The following is a 12,001-nucleotide window of genomic DNA, read 5'->3' on the forward strand; positions in this document are numbered from 1 at the left end:
CCCCACGAAGGAATAAAGGCCATCGCCGAATGGATGAAGAGCAGCTGCCTCAAACTCAGTTTCGACAAGACGGAAGTCCTCATCTTCGGATCCACCCCTCCGCGTGGGATGACTCCTGGTGGCCTGCCACTCTCGGAGCCGCTCTGACTCCCACGCATGCAACCTAGAATTCATCTTGGACTCCTCATTATCCATAACCCAGCAAGTCAACGCCATCTCCTCCTCCTGCTTCAACACCCTCTGCATGCTCAGAAAGATCTACAAATAGATACCCACTGAAAACTAAGCCTTCGTAAGCAGCAAACTGGACTACTGCAATGTCCTCTACACAGGAATCACAGCCAAACTCCAGAAGAGGCTGCAACACATCCAGAAGGCCTCCGCACTCCCCATCTTGGACATCTCCCGCCACTGCAACATCACAGACCACCTGAGAAATCTGCACCGGCTCCCAGCCAACAAGAGAATCACCTTCAAACTCCTCACCCATGTTCACAAAGCACTGCACAACACCGGAATAGAGTACCTCAACAGACGGCTCTCCTTCCACACCCCGACCCGGCATCTCCGCTCCGCCAACAAGGCCCTCACATCCGCAGAACTACAACCGACGGTAGATAATTCTCGCACCTCACTGCCAAAACGTGGAACACTCTTCCCACCCACCTGTGCCAGACTAAAGACCTCCTTACCCTCAGGAAACTTCTCAAGGCTTGGCTGTTCAAGCAGCAGCAGCACCTCCTCCACCCCCTTCTTCCCCCACCTTCTCAGCACCTTGAGACCCTCATGGGTGAGTAGTGTGCTTTACAAATTTCTGATTGATTGATTGATTGATTGATGAATCGGGACCCACGTTCTACTCGTCTGCCATCTTAGCCAGTCCCCTCGACCCTTGCATCAGTTTAAAAGTCACTGTACACTCTCTGATGACTTTGGATCATGCACCTGTGTGAACGTCTTTCTTTCAGCCTTATGATCTGATCTCCATTGGCGGTCTATGTATTTAAAAATGAATTTCTGTCTAGTCTCTGCTTGGATAGCTATCTGCTCATGGGATGCTAGGGGCTTCCCTTCAGATTCTAGAAACAGCACCAGACAAGGACATCCAGCTTGATGGTCTCACGCTCCTTTTGGAAGAATGTGGGGGCCAAACTAGCCGAGATCAAGGGGCGACTTCTGGTACACAGAGTGCATATAGGGCACCACTTTTTTTTTATAGTTGGCATACGCACCTAATGAGGGTCAGGAAACATTCCATCGACGGGCACTGGCAGAGGTCATGTCCAACCAAGACAAGAAGGTGCTCCTGGGTGGAGATCTGAACCTGGTGTTCAATAATGAGTTGGACAGGTCAGCACACAGATATGGAGGCGCTGGGGCTATATCCACAGAGGGGGCTCGATGACTACAGGAATCGGGACTTAAAGACCTCTCGCTTGAACATCACCAACCAGTCCTGAGATTATAATTTTTACCTATGCTCACAAAATTTATGCCAGGTTTGATTACTTCTTGGGGACCGTAGGAACCCAGAATCTCCTTACAACCATAGAAATATTACCTCATTTCCTATCTGATCATGCCACGGTCTCTCTTTGTCTTGGACTCTTTTCCCTCGCAGCCAGCATTGCAGCCATGGAGAATGAGGGAATCAGCGGCCTTAGGTGGTAGAACAGATCACTCAAGCAATCTCGAACTACTGTTACCTCAATGATACCGCTGAGATCTCTGTCACCCTGCTGTGGGAGACCCTAAAAGTGGTGATCCAAGGAGAGTGGATAGCGATCTCAGTGGTCAATAACAAACTCTGACAGGACAAGCGCAAACAGCTGCGCCAACAGGTGCTGGAGTTGGAAAGGATACTCAAGCGTACGGGTGCACCCCATGTCTAAAGACAGGTGGAGGCTGCCCGAACGCAGCTAGACATGGACAGAGCTGAATATGCCTTGCTTAGACTATGTCATTCCTTTTACTTGGGGAGCGGGAACAAGTGTGGGCATCTGCTGGCTTAACAGTTTTGCCCCCTACGACAGACGTGGAGTCTCTTCAAATCCCCAACTGCGCTGTCATCGTGGAGAATCCCCCCATTACCTCTGCCTTCCATCAGTTTTACGAAAATCTATACTCCCGACAACCTCCTGATGTGGCCAGCCCGGCTTCTCACCTAAGAGACACTGACAGCTGAGCAGGCCGTGTCACTTGACCGTCAGATTGTAATAGAGAAGGTCATATCAGCTATAGCTAGGTTAAAGACCCTAAAATTGCTGGGACCGGATGGCTTCCCAGCTCTGTTCTACAAGACATTTGGTCCAATCCTGGCAGCCATTCTGATTTGACTGTAGAATGCAATCACGGGTCAGGAACAGTCCCGCCGTCCATGGTAGAGGCATCGTTTTCATCCCCAAGCCAAGGAAAGACCTTAAAAAATGTGGGTCCTACAGACCAATACCTCTTCTGAATGTTGACATTAGGCTCCTTGCAGCCATACTGGCATCCCGACTTACCCCACAAATGCAGGGGTTGATTGACCGGGATCAAGCAGGCTTTATTCTCCACTGTCAATGTAGTGATAATACCAAACGAATCCTCCATCTAATCGATAAAGCTAACCGCTCCAAATGGGAGATCATGCTCCTGGCCATAGACCCTGAGAAGGTGTTTGAACTGATCCATTGGTCCTACCTAGAGTCAATACTCACTTTGGCTTCAGGCCTTGTTTTCAACCTGGATACTCAGTAACTATAGTTGCCCATCAGTGACTGTTAGAGTTAATGGCAGGACTTCTTCCCTATTGCCTATCTGCCGTGGGACACAGCAGGAGTGCCTACTGTCGCCCCTGCTGCTTGCTTTATACATGGAGACTTCGCCCAATGGGTCCAGGACCACTTGCGCATAACAGGAGTCACTTTCGGTGAGGAGATGCATACCCTTGCCCTTTACGTAGATCTTATCATAATATCACTGGATATTCCACAAGAGGGTCCTCCTGCCTTTGTGGACAAAATGGAGGCCTTCAGCAGAGTTGTGGGCTTTCTGCTAAATATTTAAAAAGTCTCAGGCCCTCAACCTTTTGGTCTTCCAAGAGATGGTGGCGTTATTGGCGCACAACATCTGATTCAATGACAATCTGTATCTAGCCCGTATTTAGACATGCAGGTTGCCCCGACAATTTGAGAGACATCCTCCCTCAACCCCTCCTACAAAATGTAAAACATGACCTGGTACAGTGGAAACTTTACCCCCTTTCCTGGCTTGGCCGGACAGCGGCACTACAATGACAATCCTACGGAGGATATTATTCCTGCTTTAGTCACTACTAATCAAACCTCCCACCAGTATGCTCCAATTTCTTCAGAGCGAACTGCATTGCTTTGTCTGGGCCGAGAAGTGTCTTCGGATGAGCTGGACATTGAGCCATCGGCCCCCTCTGAGAAGGGGGGGGGGGGGGGCGTTTGGGGATCCCAAATCTCCTACAGTACTACCAAGCAGCTCAACTCCGATATTTGCTGAAGTTGTCCAGGGCAGAATCTGAAAAGCGTTGGCTGTTTATGGATCAAGCAAGTGTGGGGACTCCTTTTGGAAGATTCTATTCCTGACATGTCAATTGAGACCGTGGGGTCTTTATTCCTCTCCAGTCACTCACACAATTTTGAAAGTGTGGGATCACATTGCACCCTGAAAGGGGATTTCCACATTCCCCTCCCCGCTAACCCCAATAGTTGAAAATGCAACTTTTAGACCAGGCTTGGATCCAATAACATTCCACCACTAGGTGGGGGCTGGCTGTAGCTCTATCGGACACCTATTTGATGAGGAGGGTCGCCTTTTTTCAAGCCTTTTCTATTAGTGAGGTGTAGTCAGTGTCTATGAAGCCAGGGCTCTCTAGAGGTAGCTGTGGATGAGCACCCAAGACTTATCTAGGAGAAATGGAAAGCTCATACAATACCACTAGTCACACAGCACTCTCACACATGGAAGAACCACGCAGTGTTATTATGGTAACACAAATACTAAAATACTGCATAGGTAGATCTTCACTAGCAGGTGAGTAAACATACTATTATATATATACATTAGAAGTCAAGAATTGACATAGAAAACACTGAAATAGCAGAATAAAATGGAGACCCTAGGGGGAGACCAAACCATACATTAAGTAAGTGAAAAGTACCAGAGTGCCCCCCAGCGACCAGGAGCGAAGAGGTAAGTCCCTCGTTTTTCCCAAACCAACAGGTAAACTTTGGAAAAGGACTGTGCAAGAGTGAAAGAAACCAAAGGTGGATTCTGACAGAAGAGGACCTGCAAATGAAGGGAAGCAGGTCCCGTTTGAGTTGGAGTGTACTGTTGGGGCAGGAGCCACTACTCACCCTTCTGGAGATTCAGGACCAGGTCGATGGTGAAGACAAGGAGTCAGCTATGCAGCACAGGAGCAGTAGAAGAGATCCAAAAGTGATGCAGACGATGTCACATGTCGGAAAAAGAGTTGCAGTCTATCAGCAGTGTGGAAACCCTACCAACAAGCCTTGGCAAAGGCAAGAGTCGCAGATGAAGAGTTGCAGAGCTGCTGGGGACCAGGAAGGTCCAGGGGGACTCAACCCAAGGAGGGGAGTCCTGGGTGACCCTCAGCAGTGAGGAGAGTCAAAGGAAGAGGAGGCGCCCCCACAGGCAACTCACAGGCAGCAGGCACAGGAGTCGCAGTGAGGTCCACTCAGCACATCTGAAGAGGAGTTCCACGTCGCTGGAGCAGCAGGCAGGAGACTGTGCTTTGCAGGGAATAGTGCTGGAGGCCGGGGCTACACGAAGCCTGAAGATCCCTTGAAAGAAGAGCCAACAAGCCTTGGTAGCTGCAAGAGTTGCAGTGCAGAGGGGTATTGTCCTGCACGGGGAGGCAAGGGCTTACCATCTCCCAAGTTGGACAGCTGGAAGAGAGGACCGAGTGGACTACTTCAGACCACCACCTGTGTTGCAGGATCCACACAGTTTTGCAGGAGAGAAGATCCACGCAGCCAGACATCGTTGCAGTTGGTGCCTGCGGATGCAGGGGAGTGACTCCTTCACTCCAAGGGAGATTCCTTTTTGCTTCTTGTGCAGGCTGAAGACTTGTCGCCCTCAGAGGATGCGCAGATAGGGAAATGTTACAGTTGCTGGAAGGACCTGGAGAAACAATGTTGCAAAGTGGAGTCGTCACTGGAGTTGCAGATTGTCGGGTCCTGGAAGGTCCAGTTGCAGTCCAGGGGGCCAGAAGATGAACTAAACATTGCAGAGGAGCGTTCACCTGGAATCTTGCACGTTGAATCTGAAGACCCACCCTAGAGGAAGATCCTAAATTGCCCAGGAAGGGGGATTGGTCATCTAGCAGGGTGATCACCTACCAGGAGGGGGCTGTGACATCACCTGCCTGACCTGGCCACTCAGGTGCTCCCAGGGGCCTCTGCCCACTTTTGATTCAAAATGGCAGAATTAGGTGGCCATCTGGAGGAGCTCTGGGCACCACCCATGGGGTGGTGATGGACAGGGGAGTGATCACTTTCCTATCCACTGTCCAGTTTCACACCAGATCAGGGACCAGGAGTCCCTGGACTGGTGCAGACCGGTTTATGCAAGGAGGGCACCAAATGTATCAATGCCCATTAGGATTGTGAACCAATATTGTGCGTTTTGGACAGGACCACAAGACATGCAGCAATGTGTCTATGGCACCACAGCCTCTCCAGCAATGCTCACTACAAGTAGGGTTCCTCTTGCATAGTCTGGCAGGTGTCAAATACCAATGTGTGGCGATTTTAGTGTCTGTTTCTATGCTTGCTGTGCTTCATGCTACAAGGCGTGCTCTGTAGTAAATATCCCCACATTCTTTGTGAGTCAGGGATTGCCGCAATCGTGTTCCCATTGTTTCTGGCCCAATGTTTTCTCCTCAATGTGGGGTTGCAACAAGAGAACACACAACTAAGTGATAATGTGCCTATCTCTATCTTTCGTTAAAAGCCATTTTTCAAAGGGTGTAAGAACCTGTTGTGCCCCTGATGAATGTCAGGGTGGGTGACCCAGTGGCACAGGTGTAGGTAACAAATGCATTCTGTCTCCTGAAGGCAGAAATCTGTTTTCAGTTGCTCAAAGGGGAGGGGCCCATCGGGATCAAACATGGACCTGCAGCCGGGGCTGTGCCAGGCAGCGAAGGCTGTGGGATGAAGGCCTAAAGTAAATTCTGAGTTTCCCAAAATGGGTGTCATCGGTGAGGGGAATGCTGTTAAGCCATTCTGATTGGCCACCCTGTCCCAAACTGCAAAAGTGATCCTAGTAATGCAATATTTTAAGTCAGAGAACCATTGTGAGATTTTCCATCTCAAGCCACAGAACCTTAATCCAAGTCTTCACCTACAATGATCATTCAGACAGGAGAATGTATTGGCACTGGTTCGTATTCAAGTGTGACTCAATCTTATCCTCCCATCCTTCACATTTGTCTATGCCTTATCCAGCACAAAAATGCGAGATTCTTACCGGCCACTTCAGTAAATTTCAAATTCTCACAAAGCAAGAAAATGGCAAAAGCAGGAAAGATGTTTACCACAATGGTGGAAAAAGCAAACATGTGTGACTCATGAATGGCATTACTTTCAGGACCTTCAGGGAGCTGCATCTAAATACTTAAATTAACCAAATTAGGAAGAGGTAAGGCTGCATATCTGGAGAGACAGATGTCTGTCAATTAATACACATAGAGCTAGTGATATCCAGCTAACTGTTCACTAGCAAAAGAATCTGCAGAAAATGTTTCACCTCAAAAAGAACAGTCACCTGTGTTCTCAGTGAACCCTAAAACTCTGACACCAATATAATATTACTCAAGTTCTGAAAATTGTAGCCTATAGAAGTACAAAGCCATGTGAAGGAGTGCATTGTCTTGTGATAACACGTTTTACTCTTTATCTCAAAACATCTGTGGATGCTGGGAGTGTAGGATCATGATTTTATGTGCAACTAGTTGTAATCTCTTACAGAGAGATGGGGTACAGTTGAGAATATAATGCAGGATGGAAGTGGATTACCACCAGCAGTACCATAAGGGCTGAAGAGAGTCTGGTAATATTTCACTAAATACATTTGCGAGAAAGAAAGCAAGAGACTAAGGTAGAATAATGCAGAATGCCAAGTTAACCACACTTACATCAACACCCCAGAATTGAGCACAGTGATATGGAAAATCAACAGGAATACTTAAGTGAAATCTTCAACAGGGCTACACAAGGCTATAGTACGCGTGTGAACTACTGTAATTGACAATGAAGGACAAGGGGATAGTGACAGAAAGATAATCTGGTAATGCCAATGCATGGGGACTCCAAAGAAAATGCATGTAGAAAGAGGGGGCAGGGATTAAAGTAGCATGTGTCCTTTTTCTGGAATGTGTGAGGGCACAGAGAGGGGCGTGGTGATGTGCAGAAGGTGGTAATGCCGAGTATGGTTGAGATGTTGCCTTAAAGAAGGTGGTGAGATAGCACTTGGAGAAAGGTGAAGGAGTCTGTGAAATGAAGTGATGCAGCGATAAGCGGGAAGGAAGGTTGAAGTGAGTAAGCTAAGGAGACTGACATGAACCTGTACCGTGGAAAGAGGCATAATGCTCCAGCTCCACTACTTCTCCAGTAACAGGAGACAGATAGCAAATACTTTAAGCTTCTTCCTTTTTTCATACCTACCTGTACCTTACTGTCCCTTTTAACATGACCTTTAAAAATGCTAAGAAGACTTTTCAGTATGTCAGACCTAAAAGTGTCAGCATAAACACTGAAAGGTTGTGGTAAACATCTGCACAGGAGGTTTTCAAAGGTTTGGAGGAGGGAGATCCATCATAATTGGACATATGTTAATGTTTTGGTGTGATTACAAATCAGATGAGTGTTCATTGTGTTTGGGTGGAAGAATTACCAGATACCACCAATAGCAGATGTTTTTCTGCTTCCTTTTCTTTGTAGTCCCACTCTAATGTGGCAGTGAACTGAGGCACATTTGCATGTTAGGCACTAAATTCTCCTCTTTAGCACCCCTTGGTTCTACAAAATAAATTAGCTACCATTATAAATATCCATGTCCAATCAAACATGTAATCCATTCGTCACAAGGTTGCATACTGGCATACTATTTTTTTGCTTTATTGCATGCAACAAGGGCTGAGATACCGGGGTTCGTAAAGTATATGGCAAATACATACTGCAAGGTAACACTCATATTCGAGTTGCTCTATTTATTGTGCAAGTTGGGAGATGCATGAATCAAAAATACATTATTATAGTCCACAATAAAGAGTTGTAATTTACCTGATGTCCACCATTTACAACCGTTCAGAACGAAGAAGTCGCCATCTTCTTTGATTGAGGATTCAATGTTGGTGGCATCTGACGAAGCAACCTAGATTTACAAGTATTCCTGGTTAAATGCAGATGTCAAAGTATACAAAACTCATATGGCCTACAGAATAATGTAGAAACTTATTATGTAATGCTGCAATATATTTTATTGAGGGAAATTTCAAATACTTCTGTAGGTAAACAAAATAGGGTTTTACGTATAGATGGGTGGGTTAAGAGTATAGCAAGGCAAAACCAGTGTCCATAGCTCCAGATGAATGAAGTCAGTGGTATTAAGTGGGAGTCACAGAGTTAGACAATTAGCATTCCGGGTACTTCAGACCACTAGGATACTTATGGTTTAATCACTAGTGAAGTGTGCTAGAGCTGCTGGTTACAGGATATCTAATGAGCACACAATTTCAGTCCTGGCAAAAAGCAATATATGTTTCTCTTTATTTTGGGAACAGGAACTTTTGGGAGGGGTAGTTGGCATGTCAAGGAGGGCTGTAGGTAAGGAATGGTAATGCCAAAGTCATATCACGGCCAGTCCAGTCTGAATGCTCCAATCGGCCTTCTTTAATCACTGCCTCCTTCATTCAGCCTGGTATGACAATACGTACCTGGGCAACAGACAAAGAAAGGAAATATTGAGTACAATTTCTGACTCTAAGTTGTGCTGCCCTGCCCCTAAGTGAGTGATGCGGGTCATGGATTGGCAAGTAGGTTAGCTTTTGTGTGGGTCAGAGATCATTATATTCAGCAATCAACTGCTGCCAATGAATACGTCAACTACTCCTAGCCAGTTGATTACAGTGCCCAAAAATGTCTAGTCTTGGAAAGAATCTGTGCTTGAATTTTTTTTTTGTTTTTTTAATTCAAAATTCTCTTGGATGAAAAAACTGAAAAATAAGCTTACCTCCCCTCCCACCCTCCGCACAAATCCCACCTTAGTACTCTAAAGTGTAGCCACTAAGGAGGAGCGGAGGTGGTATCAGGAGTCCCATAACCTGCATCATTGCCTTAAGCTCCATGGTTAATGTTCTCCCTCCTAACAAACAATTTATATCAGAACGGAAAATATTAGGTGAGGTGGGTTAGTTTAGTTATTCATGTTCCAAAGGCTGGCATGATCAGCATCTCAACCCATACTTTGACAAGTAAATGCCAATCAGAGATGGGACAAAGCTGTTGACTAGGTAGGATCATCAGAAGCTACAATAAATAAGTCAATCTGCAGGTCTGATGGTGTTTTGCCCTTTTTGCCAAAATCTACCATGAAGTACTGCTTAAAAGAGACGCCTCACAAGTGAACGTTAACATAGTGGAAGGGCGTGGATACCTCAGATGACAGTACTCCAGTTTTGAAAATCCTGCAACATGTTCAATTGAAAGCTAAAATTTGCCCCAGTTAGCTATGGAAAGACATCACTTTGGGACTGAAGCATATTTCTGGAGTCTAAACGGAGACAAGGGAAAAAAATAAGTCATTACAGGAAACATGCAGGGCCAGCTTTAGCGCTAGTGGTGCTCGGTGTGACAACGTTTGTTTGCGCTCCCATTGACCACCTCTGCCATGGAGTCCCTCACCACCACCCTTTAACAGTGTCCCTGAAGTCTCCTTAACCACTCTCTCTCAGATGCATTTAATTAGTTTTATAGCACCACTCATACCAGCACAGGATGTCAGAGCACAGAGTCAATCAAGCATACGTGTGTAAATCAGCATGAAGGAAATGGTACATAAGACAGAGGACTGACTGCAAAGTGTAGGAGTTACATGTCATCCATACTGGTAGACAGTATAGTTTAAGACGACTTGGTCTGGAGAAGCACAAACACAGAACTTAAAATGTAACATCACTGGGGTTGGGGATTTTCTCTAGTAATAAGAATCGATTTCTACTCAAATGTACCCTTTTTGTGACATTAGGATAATGAAAGACTTGGGAGAAAAATCTAAATGCTCTTATCTACAGGGAGTGCAGAATTATTAGGCAAATGAGTATTTTGACCACATCATCCTCTTTATGCATGTTGTCTTACTCCAAGCTGTATAGGCTCGAAAGCCTACTACCAATTAAGCATATTAGGTGATGTGCATCTCTGTAATGAGAAGGGGTGTGGTCTAATGACATCAACACCCTATATCAGGTGTGCATAATTATTAGGCAACTTCCTTTCCTTTGGCAAAATGGGTCAAAAGAAGGACTTGACAGGCTCAGAAAAGTCAAAAATAGTGAGATATCTTGCAGAGGGATGCAGCACTCTTAAAATTGCAAAGCTTCTGAAGCGTGATCATCGAACAATCAAGCGTTTCATTCAAAATAGTCAACAGGGTCGCAAGAAGCGTGTGGAAAAACCAAGGCGCAAAATAACTGCCCATGAACTGAGAAAAGTCAAGCGTGCAGCTGCCACGATGCCACTTGCCACCAGTTTGGCCATATTTCAGAGCTGCAACATCACTGGAGTGCCCAAAAGCACAAGGTGTGCAATACTCAGAGACATGGCCAAGGTAAGAAAGGCTGAAAGACGACCACCACTGAACAAGACACACAAGCTGAAATGTCAAGACTGGGCCAAGAAATATCTCAAGACTGATTTTTCTAAGGTTTTATGGACTGATGAAATGAGAGTGAGTCTTGATGGGCCAGATGGATGGGCCCGTGGCTGGATTGGTAAAGGGCAGAGAGCTCCAGTCCGACTCAGACGCCAGCAAGGTGGAGGTGGAGTACTGGTTTGGGCTGGTATCATCAAAGATGAGCTTGTGGGGCCTTTTCGGGTTGAGGATGGAGTCAAGCTCAACTCCCAGTCCTACTGCCAGTTCCTGGAAGACACCTTCTTCAAGCAGTGGTACAGGAAGAAGTCTGCATCCTTCAAGAAAAACATGATTTTCATGCAGGACAATGCTCCATCACACGCGTCCAAGTACTCCACAGCGTGGCTGGCAAGAAAGGGTATAAAAGAAGGAAATCTAATGACATGGCCTCCTTGTTCACCTGATCTGAACCCCATTGAGAACCTGTGGTCCATCATCAAATGTGAGATGTACAAGGAGGGAAAACAGTACACCTCTCTGAACAGTGTCTGGGAGGCTGTGGTTGCTGCTGCACGCAATGTTGATGGTGAACAGATCAAAACACTGACAGAATCCATGGATGGCAGGCTTTTGAGTGTCCTTGCAAAGAAAGGTGGCTATATTGGTCACTGATTTGTTTTTGTTTTGTTTTTGAATGTCAGAAATGTATATTTGTGAATGTTGAGATGTTATATTGGTTTCACTGGTAATAATAAATAATTGAAATGGGTATATATTTTTTTTTGTTAAGTTGCCTAATAATTATGCACAGTAATAGTCACCTGCACACACAGATATCCCCCTAACATAGCTAAAACTAAAAACAAACTAAAAACTACTTCCAAAAATATTCAGCTTTGATATTAATGAGTTTTTTGGGTTCATTGAGAACATGGTTGTTGTTCAATAATAAAATTAATCCTCAAAAATACAACTTGCCTAATAATTCTGCACTCCCTGTATACTTTGCAGTTTAAATAAAGCTCTTTGATGATGGTTGATAGCTCACTGGTCTATATAAGGATTTTAACTTATAAAGTGCAAGTAACAAAAGGATCTTTACATTATATGCACTTGT

At 45.6% G+C, this 12,001-nt stretch overlaps 1 protein-coding gene across 3 annotated transcripts in view; it reads right to left on the reverse strand.

Moving 5' to 3' along the window:
• Window positions 1-12,001, reverse strand: part of ACAD10 (acyl-CoA dehydrogenase family member 10) — a 363,878-nt gene that overhangs the window by 48,441 nt on the left and 303,436 nt on the right. For all 3 annotated transcript variants that reach the window (XM_069214832.1, XM_069214834.1, XM_069214833.1), the window contains one exon: window positions 8,316-8,406. In XM_069214832.1, the coding sequence (XP_069070933.1) occupies window positions 8,316-8,406 (91 nt within the window). The remainder of the gene's footprint in view (window positions 1-8,315; window positions 8,407-12,001) is intronic.

The sequence above is a fragment of the Pleurodeles waltl genome, chromosome 11, assembly GCF_031143425.1.
Source record: "Pleurodeles waltl isolate 20211129_DDA chromosome 11, aPleWal1.hap1.20221129, whole genome shotgun sequence".
Lineage (NCBI taxonomy): Eukaryota > Metazoa > Chordata > Amphibia > Caudata > Salamandridae > Pleurodeles > Pleurodeles waltl.